This window comes from Arachis stenosperma, chromosome 1 (genome assembly GCF_014773155.1).
Source record: "Arachis stenosperma cultivar V10309 chromosome 1, arast.V10309.gnm1.PFL2, whole genome shotgun sequence".
Lineage (NCBI taxonomy): Eukaryota > Viridiplantae > Streptophyta > Magnoliopsida > Fabales > Fabaceae > Arachis > Arachis stenosperma.
In genome coordinates this window covers 122,565,888-122,581,330 of record NC_080377.1, presented here as the reverse complement: position 1 = coordinate 122,581,330, position 15,443 = coordinate 122,565,888, and the positions used below count along the sequence as shown (strand labels likewise).

The following is a 15,443-nucleotide window of genomic DNA, read 5'->3' as shown; positions in this document are numbered from 1 at the left end:
AAGCTACCCCTCTTTTTCTCCAATTAGAAAACCAAAAGTTTTGGTTCAAATCTTCAATGCACCAAACAAAGCAATCCTTCAAGAAATTCCAGGATTTGCTTATGCTCTTTCAAACGTAAGAGCCCCGTGTCTCGAGATCGACTGAAATAGTCTCCGGGAGAAGAACAATATTTTTCTACCAACACTTGAACTCATAACTTATTTGGACGAGGAAAAAATTACCAAACTACCTTCCCAAGAAGAGCAACATCAGCACAAAATGGATCTTGAATCCCCAAACCTCCAAACTTCTTAAGGGTGACCAATACCTTCCAACTAACCAGTTCCATGCCTCTACCATCAGCTTGACATTTCCAATGAAAGCTCCGCATCATAGATTATATCTTATCGGATATCCTTTTAGGAGAAAAAGATACTTGCATGCGGTAAGAAGGAATCGTGGCCATTACTGAATTGATTAAACATAGTCTTTCCGCCTTGTTAAGTAATCTCCAATTTCAGCTGGCAAACCTTTTCCGAATCTTGTCCAGAACATCATTGAACGCTGCTCACGTCACACGAGAGTGACTAAGGATAACTCCTAAATACTTGCCCAAGTTCTGGACGAATCTGATAGATGACACCCTAGTAAAAATTTCTTTCCTTGTCGCTGAGACATTCTTGGAGTTTGATGCTTTAGATTTCTCTATATTAACCTTTATCCCAGAGGCTCTGTAAAATTTATCCAAAGCAACCACCACATTTTGAACTTGGCATTTTTCAGCTTTACAAAAAAGAAGCAAATCACCGACAAACATTAAATGAAAAATTCTTGGACCCTCCCTAGAAACAACAACCGGCTTCCACAAGCCCATATCAACTTGATGATTAATAAAGTAAGACAACCTCTCTATATACAACACAAATAGATATGGTGACATCGAATTTTCTTGCCCGAATTTCTTGCTAAGAGTGAAACTATTTAAGCTATCTCCATTCCATAGGATAAACAACAAAGAGGCAATGACACAATGCATAATCAGATTGATTGTAAGGATAGGAAAGCTAAAACTCACAAGGGTATGTTTTAGAAACTTCCAATCAATTCCGTCATAGGCTTTTTCCATATCAAATTTTAAAGATTAGGGTACCTTTTTTGGACTTCGTCTTCTTCATGAAGTGGAAAATCTCTTACATAATAATAATGTTGTCAGGGGTTTTCCTTCTTGGAATAAAACCTCCTTGAAAGGGCCCAACAATGTCTGTGACATGAGGTCGAAGTCTATGAACCAGGACATTTGTTATAACTTTGTAAACCACATTACAAAGACTGATAAGCCTAAAATCCTTCATGGAAATCGGGGCTTCTACCTTCAGAATAAGAATAAGGAGAGTTTCTATCATTCTCGAATCAATATCCATACTAGAGAATGCTTGACTAACCATAGTCCAAACATCAAAACCAATAATCTCCTAATATTCCTTGAAGAAGAAAGCTTGAAACCAAGGTTCTAAAAATCGAACTGGTCATCGAACCGCTCTAGGTACTGGTTTACTGGTTCATAGGTTCAACCAGTCCGACCGTGGTTGAACCGTAAAAACCGTTTTATAATAAAATAATAAATAAAATATAAATAAGCACATAAAAATATAATTATAGTCTAATCTAAACTTGAAAATATCATTCAAATTAAAAGTACTACATAAACCAAATGTTATAATCTCATTCAAATACAAATTCAAAGTTCAAAAGTCAACAAACAAACAACCAAACATAACATAGCAGCATCAATCTTGGACCAGAAAAAGTACTCCATAATTTGTTGCAGATTTGCGTCATTGATTTCATCACCTTCATTTCCACTACTTGGACCAGAAAAAGCAAGTGGTGCAGCATAAAATGTACTAGTACTACCAACACCACCACCTTGATCTAAATCAGCATCAATCTCATCTAAGAAAATATAACACATTATCAATAAATTAAAGATCAAAACTATTGTAATTTATTGTATGTTCAATAAACTATAATACTCACCAAGCAAGTCTTCAATATTACTTGGAAGATCAGGCTCTTTTTCAACAACCTCTTCCGTCACCCAAAAATCAACCTTATCAATAGTTTCAATATCGATTGGATCATATTGCGACTTTTGCTTTCTTTTTTTTTCTTTCATTCCTAACAAATTAAATACAATATATGATAAGCCTAGTATATTAGCTATACAAAATCTAATGATATGAAATGAAAGGATGAAATATAAATTACCTGGATTTAAGACACAAATTATATGTAACATACACAATATCACTTAGCCTATCATGCTCCAATCTATTCCTTCTTGCTGTATGAATTTGATCAAAAAGACTCCAATTCTTTTCACACCCTGAAGAAGCAGATGCTTGGCTAAGAATGCGAACTGCCATTTTTTGTAAACATGGAGCAGAACTACCAAATAACCTCCACCATTCATCTATAAATTACAATCCCATATCTCAAGTATTAGTTATCAAATTAAGGAAATCAAAACATAAAATAAGTAAATAACTAAAGCTTATTATCAAACATATATTATTACCAGGTTGAAGTTTTTTTGCAGCTGGAACAGCTTCAGGCCTATCAAAGCTTTCCTTTCGATCTCTATATAAGTGTATTTCTTTCATTGCCTCAACTAAATCTAAATTATTAACCTTGCAATGCAATGTAACAAGATCAAGTAAAGCTCGCATGACATCAAGTGATTCTCTATAATTTTCAGAAAAAAAGCAATCAGGATTCAAGAAATAGGCTGCTGCGTGAAGATTTTTTTTCAAATGTTTGTCCCATCTTGAGTTGATAATCTCTGTGTAAGGTTGATATGCACTCTTCCTATGCTTGAACATTTCTTTGATTCCATTTTCTGACCTTAGCATACCTTCATAAACAATTCCCAATGATGGTTTATCATCGGCATCTACCAAACTCAGCAATTTAATCAACGGACTCACAATTTGGCATATAGTAAAACAATCATCCCAAAATTTATTGTCTAGGATAATTGCACTCACAGCTCTCCCATTAGCACTCCTTCCTAATTTGTGTCCGGTAAAGTGTGTATCAACAACCAACTATTGTAATTCCGATTTGCGCTCAAAGATACTCATCAATGTGAGGAAGACAGTGGCAAAACGAGTTGCACCTGGACGAACAATCTCCCTCCAATCATCTTTTTGTCTTAGCCAGGACAAGAACACCGTATGATTATATACAAACACAATAATCTTCGAAGCACACGTTGTAAGGCTATAAATATGTGGCATGCTGCTTATATCTTTTAGAATAAGATTCAAGCAATGAGCAGCACAAGGTGACCAGTGAATATTTTCAAATTTTTTATTAATAAGCCTACCAGCAGCAACATAATTCGCAGCATTATCGGTCACTACATGAACAACATTATCAGGTCCAATCCATTCAATCACCTCTGAAAACAAGTCACACAAGCTATAAGCATTTTTAACCATACTTGAGGCATCTACAGATTTCACAAAGCACAGCCCTTTCGAACAATAAACCAAAAAATTAATCAATGTTCTTTGCCTTTAATCTGTCCAACCATCAGCCATGAGAGTACATCCAGTTTCTTTCCAAGCAGACCTATAGCTATCAACAACCATTTGACACTCCCTTTTGAGATCGGCTAATAAGTTAACCCTCAAAGAGTCATAAGAAGGACCTTTATAACCAGGCCCAAAGCCAGCTACACCATCCAACATATCTTGAAAAAAAGGTGACATAACCGCATTGAAAGGAATCCTACAATCCAAAAGCCATCTAGCCACTCGCTTATCAACTTCATGAAGCGCCTCTTTGTTTTGAAACACGCTTTTCAGACTTGGTTGACTTCCCGGAGTTGTTCTTGGTGCAAACATAGGAGGAATAATGGTTTTTGCTTTCTTTTTTGGATCGCCTCCAACAACCTCCTTAGTTGGTAACTGACTCGGAGTTTGTTGTTCCTCTTGCGCTATTGCTTCATCAATTGCATCCTCACACTCATCGGTATCCTCTTCGTTGAAACTTACTTTCCTTTTACTAGTTTTACTTTTCTGAATCTCTTTCAATAAACCTTCCATTTGTTTTTCTACATCATACGGGACCTTAGAACACTTCTTAATGTCTCCACCTATCTTCGCCAAATGCTTTTTCATTCTATTAATTCCCCCACCCCCAAAAGTACTCAGACAAAATAAGCATTGGTAATGCGGTTTTCCATTTATATTCTGTAAAGCAACATATCTCCAAGCAGGATCAGTTTTTCCCGAACACTAGAAGTTTGTGACTGATTTTCGTTACTCGCGAGAGGAAGAGAATGTTCATTCAAAGCAGAATTATTTTCAGCATTATTATTCCTAGGTAGGTCTTGGTTGATACTTTCTTTCATACCTAAATATTACCAGCAATCCAACCCAATAATCTCAACTCTCAAGTTCACAACAAATGAACAAACAACATCCAAATTCCAAAATCAGAGTATACAAACAACATCTCAGGTTCAAAAAATTCAGAATTCACAAAATCATCTCTCAAAATCAGAGTATACAAAACCAGAGTTCACAATGACAAAATCATGTCACAAAATCAGAGTTCACACAATCAGATTTCACAAAATCAGAATTCACAAAATCAATTCATATTTCATCACAGAATCAGTTCATATTTCATCACAGTTTCATGACTTCATCAGAGTTCAGTCAGTTCACAGAGTTCACATATCACTATATCAGTTCATAACAGTTTCAGAGACTCAGAGTTTCATCAAAATTCTTTGTTCACAGAGTATTAGATTTCATCACAAAATCATGTTCATAACTCAATTAAAAATTACTTGGAAATGAGGACTTCAGTTCTTTAACGCTTCAACGCTTCTCTATTGCTTTCTCTCAGAGGCAGAGCTCGACGGAGGTGACATGCGAAGTGGCTGAGGGCGCGACGGAGCTGACGGCGGGACCGTGCTGACAGCGCAAGGTATCTGACGGCGCGGCGGACCCAACGGCGCCACGGAGCTGAGGGCGCGACGCTGCTGAGGGCGCGACGCTGCTGAGGGCGCGACGCTGCTGAAGGCGCGACAGAGGTGAGTGCGTTGAGGGCTTCAGGCGTTCTGTCTCTCACAGTGGTGGCCGGTGGGTCGTGGTGGGTCGTGGCCTCGTGGGTGTTGGTCTGTGGGAGTGGGAGTGTGGGACGCTGGAGGCTAGAGTGAATCACGAAGTGACGAAACTGACGAAGGAGAAAAGGGAATTAGGGTTTCCACATTGCAAAACGACGGCGTTTCGCAGCCAGGTTAAAAAATCGGCTGGGTCCCGGTTCGGTTCGACCGACCGGTAACCGGCCGGTTCGTCGGTTCAATACCGGTTATCAAATTCTGTGGTTTTCTTTGTTAACCGAACCGCTTTAGCGTCCGGTTTACAATTCGACCGGTTCGACCGGCCGGTTCGAACCGGTTTTCAGAACATTGCTTGAAACTCATCAGGATTCGGTGCCTTAAAAAATTCATACTAAAAATAGCCAGCTTAACTTCTTCCAATGTAACTGGTACTGTAAAGTTACAACAAGCGTCATCATTCAGGAAGGAATGGTCACTTCATTAAGACATCCCAAATTCACATTCTCCGATTGTCCGAATAAGCTTTTAAAAGAGGACTCAGCTTTCCTGCAAAGGATATTCGGATCCGTTTTCCATACCCCATCTTGGAGAAAGAAACCATGAATTTTGTTATACTTCCTTCGTACCAGAGTCTAAACATGAAAGAAATTGATTTTTTTATCCCTGAATTTTACCCATTACTGCTCTTTGGATTTCTTTAACCATAAAAGTTCCTTTTGCACAAGAGTGTTACTGTAATCCTCAATCAACTATTGCTCTTTTTGTCGCAAAGAAGAATCTTCCATCACTTCCAACCGCTTCTGTAGAAAATTAATTTGGCGCTCCAACTCACTTTTCCTAACAAAAATATTGCTTAACACTTTAGAATTAAACTCTAGAGAGTTCTTCTGCACTTCTGAAAGCTTGCCATGTACCTCTTTATAGCCAGTCCGTCACGATTGGTTCACAATATCTCTGTACTCTGGATGGGTAGCTGTTGCGGAATTTATAACCATAAACTAACCGGTAAGTGCACCGGGTCGTACCAAGTAATACCTCAGGTGAGTGAGGGTCGATCCCACGAGGATTGATGGATTAAGCAACAATGGTTAAGTGATTTGCTTAGTTAGACAAACAGAAAAGAGTGTTTGGGTCTCAATTGCATTAAACAGTAAATTCAGAAAATTAATAAAGCAAGCAGTAAACAGGTTGTGAAATAAAGCAAGCAGTAAACAGTGAACTAGGATAGGACAATAATCTCACTGAAGCCTACTTTGTATTTTCGTATATGCCTCCAAAAATAGAGATAACTATCCACTATTAATACAAATTCGGTCAAGCTTTTTTATCACCTCAACATATTTTTTCACCATTCTGTACCAAGAAAATCGTCTTTCGATAGTCTTTAAATCGAACAGGTTGCTATCCCTAATGAGGCAGCAAACCGATCTGCGCATCAACTCAAAAAAGACAACCCTTACATTCATGAGAGAAGATAACTTCATTAAAATAACCAAGAATGATCCATGGCCCACGAAAAGACGAGGACCGGGTCATAAGATAATCCCATAGAAGAACTCTGCTATTAAAATGAGGACTATTATAAATACCATTACACCTTCAAATCACATTATTTAACTGAACCTCCACCATAACACACTGATCAAAAGAGATCTACCCATTTGTAGCAAACATCCAACATTGTAGAAAGGAACCATATACTCCCTTTATGTCCCTGTTGCCTCCATTGTACCAATAGAATGATAATCAAGTATTTTCATAACAGTTTTAAGTGTTGAAAATGACAATAAATTTCAACCATAATAAAAAAGATAGAGTTAAATTTTCTAACAAGCTCTTTGTAATTTACCTGAACTAACTTATTAGATGCACTCCTAATGTTCCCATACTATTATATTTAAACTATCATAAAGATAGAATACCAGAACAACAGTGAATATAAAATTGGTTCACCAACCTTAAGATGAGGCTTGAATCACGGGACAACCTCCTTCGCACGTTATTACCGTCGATCTCTCATGGGAGGCCCCCTCATCCTTGCATTCCCATGTTGCATCATTCGATGGCAAGACTTCCATCCCTGGTGGTACTGCCGTTGAAGCAACCTTCGTGGAAGCATTTCCACCGTGCTTTCATTCTTCTCTGTCAGCTAGCTTTGCAAGAACGGTGGTCTTGGCCTTTTTCGGAGGGAGGAGCAGCGGGTTGCGCTGGGGTCTGGTGAGAAGACGGCATCGCAGATGTATCTCCATTCTTCACATGCAACCCACGCTACTAGAACATAGTTCGAGATCCGACCTTGAATCGTAAAAAAGCGGACCCATTAACATGAGGAGCATACCATGTGGGCCTTGCTTTCCTATCTGAACCTTTACTTGGGTGTTCCCTTTCTTGGGTCTTAAAATTTGCTTTTGGCCCATCTTATATTTCTCCTACCTTAATAATTGTTCTCAACCCACTTCTTCATTCCTGCATGCGCCTAGAAGATCAAAGCCATCCTTAATGTGTTAGGGCGTTCGAAACTTATGCAAAAGAGTTGTGTAACTGTAGTTATTGTTCAAGACTTTGATCGCTAAAGCATATTTGATATTTATAAGGTCCTGCCAAGCAAAGTTTCACCTTTTTTATGAAGCTAACACACAGAGGTTGGGTATCAGCTGTTTACCTACCATCATCGTTATACCATCTCTAAAAAGAGATTCTACAAATACAAAAGTCTTAAATTTTTTTGCACTGATAACTTTATATCTAAAAAAGATCTTTAAAGTCTTTAAAAAATTTTTCAAAAAATTTTTTTTTGACACTAAGTACATATCCAACCTCACTCTTCCCTTTATTTCTTTTGATGATATGGCCGTCATTTCTTCCGTATTTTGCTTTTAAATTTTTGCATTTATTTTTTTTTTGTCGTTCATTTTTCTCTCTTTATGTATTTAATTATGTAACAAAATTATATATACTTGTTAGCAGTGATAATTACATTCAAAAAAAATTATATTGTTAGTTTTTTAAAAAATAATCACTAACCTATATTTGTATAGATAAAACAATATATATACACGATGTATAATAACTCATTTAAATTAACCTTTTGTACACACGTAATACTTTTATAAACCCAAGGCAATTGACTAGTGTTTCAACTTTGAAGCATGAGGAGTTAGGCATTATATACTGTCCTCATTTTTGTATTTCGGTAGTAATTATATTGTAAAGTGAAAAATAAAATAAAAAGATAAATTATAGAATGACGAGTATGATGGACAGTAAATTGTCTAGAATTTAGACTCAATCTTAATTTTATTTATGAATTAAATTTTATAAAAATTTAATTTTATTTTATCCGTGAATTTATAACATATCAATTCTAATTCTATTTATCCTCAATCCGCAGGTATATAATCCTACTCGCAAGTTATAAAAAAAAATATAATACTCAATAATTTAATGAGATCTTAAGATTGTAATTTAATATTTACTAGGCCAATGAGTAATAGTTCAAATGGCGTAGTCTCCCCATACTCAATTAAGAGGTTGCGGGTTCGAGTCTTCTATCTTTGGTAAAAAAAAAATTTAATATTTACTAGTATTTTTATCCGTAATACTATTACAAGAATATAAAAATCCTTTAAAATTACATCAGTCATGATATTATAGATTATGACATAAAAAATTTATAGTATTAAATTACATTTACAAAATAGTCATAAGAGACAAAAATCTTTGTGAACTAAAAAAATTAGGATATCTATAAATAAAAATAAAATTAAATAATAAAATTTTTAATTATTATTTTCATATGAAAGAGTTTAATTTTTTATTAATAATTAATTTTAAGATTCATTATCTAAAATTTGAAAAAATTTAACGTGTATACTTTTATATTTGATTAGGTATTAAATTTGTTGTGCAAATAGAAATAATTAATTTGTATACTTACTATTTAAAAAAATATTTTTTTCTATATATAAAAAAATATAATTAGATATTAGCATAAAAAATTTATATTGACAATTATAAAATTAACTCAAATTTATTTTTTTTAAACAATTGAATTCTGATTCTAACTTTTAATCACAATATTAGTATTTTCTCTAAATTATAGATAATAAATATTTGAAGGAAAAGAAGTGAAAATATATATTAGAACGATAAGCAGTAGAAATTTAAAATTAATAAAAAAATATGCATATAATAATATTTTTTATTTAAATTATATTATGTTGTTATTTTATTTTTTGTAGATTAGAAAGGTAGAGAAAAATAGTGAATAAGAGAAAAGAGAGAGAAAGATAAAGAAGAAAAATGGGAAAGGAAGTTTGTTAATTTTGGAAGTTAAGAAAAAATTTTATTTTAATTATAATAAAAAATATCTAACGACACATTTTGATTTATCAAATTACTAATGTAAAATATGAATTATAAATTATATATAGAGTGGAAAGAATAGAGAGAAATAGAAAAAAATGAGGGAGGTAGATAAAAGAAAATAAGATGGATGTTTACTAATTTTGGAGGAAAATATTTTCTCTAAATTTTAATAAGAGAGTATCATGTGACATATTTTAGTTATTAAATTAGTTAATAATATATAAATATAATATATAATATAACTATATTTTAATTTTAATATTTTAATTTTAATTTTTAATTTAATTTAAATGTAATTAGAGAATGTCATGTTATATATTTTGATTATCAAATTTGTAATTAGTCATTAATAATGATATATAAGAGAGATAGAATGAATGAATGAATACGAGAGATAGAGAAAGAAAGAGAGAAGAAGTGAGAGCTCTTTAATTTTGGAGAAAAAAATTTTTGATTTCAATTGCAACGATAGAGTGACATGTGATACATTTTGATTGTAAAATTAGTAATATATAATAGATAGATCATAGATATATCAATAAACAGATTTTGGATTTTATATAAAAAAAAGTGTTAAATTTTTAATTAAAAATATTAGCTTAATGATTAAAAACTAAATATTATAATTTTTTGTCAACATTTGGCTAGCAATAATTTGTACTATATTTATAAATATTTTGCACACAACAAAAATATAATTTGTACCTATATATAAATCAATAAAATTTGTACCCAACTTTTTCAAAATTTATATACATAAATTAATAAAATTTATTTGTTAAAGACAATTAAGTGTTTGTATTGGCTAAATAATAGCAAAAAAATATTAAAAATTAATGGTCCAAGAATATATATATATATATTTGGTCCACACCCTATTTTACTCTCGCCGATCAACTAATTTCGCATTTAATACTTCCTGCAAATGGGTTAGAGTTCAGATGACAATTCTATCCAATCGGATTAGGTTGGATTATATATCTTCGAATAGGATTGTTGCTGCCACTCTTACTGATGAGAACTGATGTGTATATTGATTAGGATTTTAGTTCGATGCTCATTTCTAACACATTTTCTTATATAATATAACTTATATAAAGTGCGAGTTGGTCGAGTAGTGTTGGGTCTCAACCTACACTTTTTTCGGTCCTGCAAATTAATTCATTTTGCGCTCAATTTTTTCTATAGCGGATTAGATTGATAACCTTATTTGATTGAATTGAGTCAAATTAAATATTTATGGATATAATTATTAATGTTTTATGAGTGACAAGAATTGACGTGTATATCGATAAAGATATTGATAATTTAATATATTAAAAAAGGTAAATTGATAACTTCTCTAAATTTTAAATTTAATTCTTACAAAAATTACTAATTAAGGTAGAGCATATTTGAGAGAATATTTAAGAAGTATTTGTTTCATTTCTTAATAATAAGAAGGGACAATACTTTCAAAAACCAAAAGGTAAAAGGAAAGAGTAGTAATTACACATATCTTACAAAATTAATTAGTCATTATTAGAGGTTAGCATATTTCGAAAAGAAAAAAAAAAAAAGAAAAGAAAGGAACTTGTGTATGATAATGATAAGAACAATAAGATATGAGGCTAATTTTTTTTTGTATGGAAAAAATATTGGTGTTTTTGTTGAAAATGGGAGTATTTGGTGTAATTATAGATGGGTGGATTTTTTGGATGGAAAGCCAACACGTGGGGGGCGTGTTGCATCACGTGGGGGGCGTGGTGGACACGTGGCAGCATTCTGGCCAACACATGGGAGGCGTGTTGGACACGTGGCAGCTTCTTAGCCAACACGTGGGGGGCGTGTTGCAACACGTGGGGGAGCGTGTTGAATGATTTCCATACTACCGTAATACACTTCAAATATCAATATTCAACCAAAACACCATCTCTCTTTCCATATTAAAAATAATTTCTGAAGATATGACATATATCCTATATATACTGTTAATGAGGTGATTGACGGCACGCCAGGCTAGCATCTTGGCCCATGATTGGTGTGGGTCCACTCTCCACCCCACCCCACATGCGCTTCTTCCCTTATATTATTATAATAAATAATAAATTTTCAACTTAAACTCTTAATTTGTGTTTTTTTTATTAATTTTTTATTTGTATCTTTTAATTCAACAGACTAAAAAATTAGTTTATTGTTGATTGAAGTTTTATTTAAAAATTTATTATTTATTAATAAATTATTACATCTTAATTCTTAAGTGGTCTCTTAAATTAATTGTATATACTAAAATAATTTTTAAAATTTTAATCATATTCATTAGATCCTATAAAATAAATTATATAAATCTTTAACGGCATAACAAGTCGCTTAACAGAAAAAAAATTAAAGAATTAACATAGTATATTTTTATTTGTCTAAAAGAAGAAATTTTTACAATTAATATATCCCAAATTATTTTAATGCATGCAGTCAATACAAACCACTACTTTGACATTTAACTCAAATGTTATTGAAATATAAAAATTTTGTTCTTATATAATATTCTGCGTTTTTGACTTTATATATATGTATACATCTAACTGAATTTGGTATGTATTTATCAATGGAGATTTCTTACTCTGTATAGTCACAATTTCTTTTCCTCATTTGTATATTTTTTTTCACAGACATGCAAGGAAGAAAGAAATATAATCTGTCATGAAAATTTCTTACCATATCTACATAGATGTATGCGGGTACATTACTAATGCTTATAATATAATATAATAAATAAATAAAAATAAATATGCTCTAAATTGTCCTGTCTCTGCTTCTTGTTCTGCTGCTGCTGGTGTTGTTGCTGCTTCTTCTTCTTCTTCTCTCTCTGCGCTGAAAGCTTATTTGTTATTTGTGTTGGTGCTTGGCCACTGTCTCTTCCTTTTGTCTTCTTTACTCCGCTTTGACCAACACAACATGCTAGTAAGTACGTTTCTATGCTTTCATTTATTTTGTTTTGTTTGTTTTGTATTCAGAATTGGTGTAGGATTATTCCTCGTTTCAAGATTGAATCTTTGTTTGGATTGTTATAGGTAGAGTCAATGCATGTTTTGATTTCTTTCTTGTTTTTACATCAATATGAAACATCTGATTATACATGTGTTTGATTCTGTTTGGGTGTATCCAATGGTAGTTGGTTGGTTTAGCTTCAATCAAAATCAATTTGGTCCAATAAATTTGCAAACTTTATTTTTCACTAGCCACTCTTTGATGTTCTTCTTTGTTCAATTCCTTGATTCATATGGTTATGGATAAAGACATATATATGCATTGCCCTATGATTGTTGCCTTATTTTCATTGATTTTGTTGATTGCATATTGGAGAAAATGAAAATTCTTAACCTAGGAGAAATTGAATGAATCTGTAATTGATATACTGTTTTAGGTGGCACTGGTGTTGCTGCTGGCATTGAGCAATGAAGTAAGAGTTAATGGTTATGGTGGTTCTGAGCAATGTGAATATAGTCCAGAACTAGCTCCAAGACCACACAGTGTGTCTATTTTGGAGTTTGGTGCTGTTGGGGATGGAAAGACACTGAATACCATTGCATTCCAGAATGCAATATTCTATCTCAAGTCATTCGCCGATAAGGGCGGCGCTCAGCTTTATGTGCCGCCTGGACAATGGCTCACCGGAAGCTTCAACCTCACTAGCCATCTTACCCTCTTTCTAGAAAGAGGTGCTGTCATTATTGGATCTCAGGTATTTTTTTCCCCTTTTGTGCTTCTTTGATTCCTCTATTTTCACTAACTTGTTAGAGATGACATGTTGCTATATGATTCATCTTTGTTTAGGATCCATTTCATTGGGAAGTTATTGATCCTTTACCTTCTTATGGACGAGGAATCGAAGCTCCCGGTGGAAGATACCTTAGCTTGATAAATGGATACATGTTAAATGATGTGGTCATTACAGGTTTTTGTTTAGGATCTTTGTTTTCTTCTCAATTAATTGGTCTGTTTCTTTTCTCACTTAAGCTCTCATATTCTGTGTTACATAATCAGGCAACAATGGGACCATAGATGGTGTTGGATCGATTTGGTGGCGATCCTTTACTTCTCATTCCCTGAACTATAGTCGACCTCATCTAATCGAATTAGTCGCATCTAACTCGGTGGTAGTTTCAAATATCACATTCCTGAATACCCCTGCATATGGCATCCACCCAGTTTATTGCAGGTAACATTTTATGCTTCTTCTAAAGCATCGAGTACATTGTTACTTATTTTGAAAGAAAATGGGTTACTGATCTGGTGTAATGTAATGTAATGTGCTGTATTTTAATGCAGCAATGTACATATTCACAATATTTCAATATCAGCTCCTTCAGAATCCCCTTTCACTGTTGGCATAGTACCAGGTTTGAAACTTGTTATCATGCCTTAATCATGTGTTTCTTAATCAACTTGTTGTATAATGTGTTTTTCTTTTTGTTTTTTCAGATTCTTCTGATAATGTTTGTATAGAAGATTGTACAATTAGCATGGGGTTTGATGCAATCGCACTCAAAAGTGGCTGGGATGAGTATGGCATTGCCTATGGCAGGCCTACAAAAAATGTGCACATCAGAAGGGTGCATCTCCAATCTTCTTCCGGCTCTACTCTTGCGTTTGGCAGCGACATGTCCGGCGGCATTTCGAATGTCCTAGTGGAGCATGTTCATCTCTACAACTCAAAAACCGGCATTGTGTTCAGAACCACCAGGGGAAGAGGTGGTTACATGAAGGAGATAGTTATATCAGACATAGAAATGGAGAACATATACCGAGCAATCGCGGCCACAGGCCACTGTGGATCTCATCCTGATGACAAGTTTGATCCTAATGCTCTCCCACACTTGGATCAAATTATATTGAAGAACATGACTGGGACAAACATCACTATTGCTGGAACCTTTTCTGGACTAGAAGAATCTCCTTTTACTAACATATGCCTTTCAAATCTAAACTTCTCTCTCAATTCTATGTCTCCCTTTACATGGGAATGCTCAAATGTCTCTGGATTCTCTGAATCTGTTGTCCCAAAACCTTGTCTTGATCTTGAGACCCCTTCAGTTTCTTACACAGCATGTTCCTCCATGCTAAGCAATAGAGCAAAGGCAACAACACAAGCTTCATATTCTTCTGCTTGATGTCCATGAAAAAAAAAAACGAAAGAGTGCCAAGACACATTCTTTCCAATAAGACGGTGGGGTTATTTGGTTCTTTCTTTTTCTTCTATTTTTTATCCTTAAATCTTCTCAATAAGACAACATCTGAGAGAAAAAAAAATGAAACAACCAACATATTATTTGTACAGTTTAATTTCTTTGATTCATAGTGTAATGAAATTTTGGTAGTTTATATAACTTCATTTGATAGTTTTCTTGTTATATTATATTACAGTTTATTCTAGATTTCTAGTCCATTTGTGATTACACTGCGAAAGAAAGTTAACTCCGAGCATCATATATTAAAACAAGGTTATGAGTGATTATTAATTTATTATATAACTTTCGAATCATAGTTGTTGAGTACTTATAAATAAAACACAAGGAACTTGTACCTTATCCGAAATAAAACACTAAAAATAAAATAAAAAAGTCATAATCAAATAAAATAAAATGATTTTTGTGACATTCTTTAACCTTTTTCCCCCTGCTAGTAGGTGTTTAGTCCCTATCATTTACCGGAAAAATATTCTTTTTTATTGACATCATTAAAAAAAAACTATTTAAGAAATAAACTCAGTAATATACTAATCTTAGCTTTCTCTTTGGTGATCTTGTAATAAAAACATAGGTTCAGAATACCAAAATAATAAAAAAAAAATTCAAAATGCTGTAATTTTATTTTATTTTTATAATTTATTTTGGTAACTGTGATGGTTTTGGATTCTCATATTTTCTCTCAAATATTAATATTGAAGTAGAACATGAGACTATTCTAGAAAGTAAA

General features: G+C 33.4%; 2 protein-coding genes across 2 annotated transcripts; one reads left to right on the top strand and one right to left on the bottom strand.

Moving 5' to 3' along the window:
• Window positions 1–1,718: 1,718 nt before the first annotated feature.
• LOC130933306 (uncharacterized) lies at window positions 1,719–3,483 on the bottom strand. Its single transcript, XM_057862890.1, has 6 exons — window positions 3,159–3,483; window positions 2,885–3,050; window positions 2,559–2,725; window positions 2,249–2,453; window positions 2,018–2,139; window positions 1,719–1,933 (listed from the first exon to the last, which is right to left on the bottom strand). Exons 1-6 carry the CDS (start codon window positions 3,481–3,483, stop codon window positions 1,719–1,721), a joined length of 1,200 nt encoding a protein of 399 aa, XP_057718873.1.
• Window positions 3,484–12,158: 8,675 nt separating this feature from the next.
• On the top strand, window positions 12,159–14,797 carry LOC130936252 (probable polygalacturonase). Its single transcript, XM_057866302.1, has 6 exons — window positions 12,159–12,428; window positions 12,892–13,209; window positions 13,302–13,422; window positions 13,512–13,686; window positions 13,797–13,867; window positions 13,950–14,797. The coding sequence occupies exons 1-6, from the start codon at window positions 12,423–12,425 to the stop codon at window positions 14,636–14,638; spliced, it is 1,380 nt and encodes a 459-aa protein (XP_057722285.1). The 5' UTR covers window positions 12,159–12,422; the 3' UTR covers window positions 14,639–14,797.
• The last annotated feature ends 646 nt before the right edge of the window (window positions 14,798–15,443 follow it).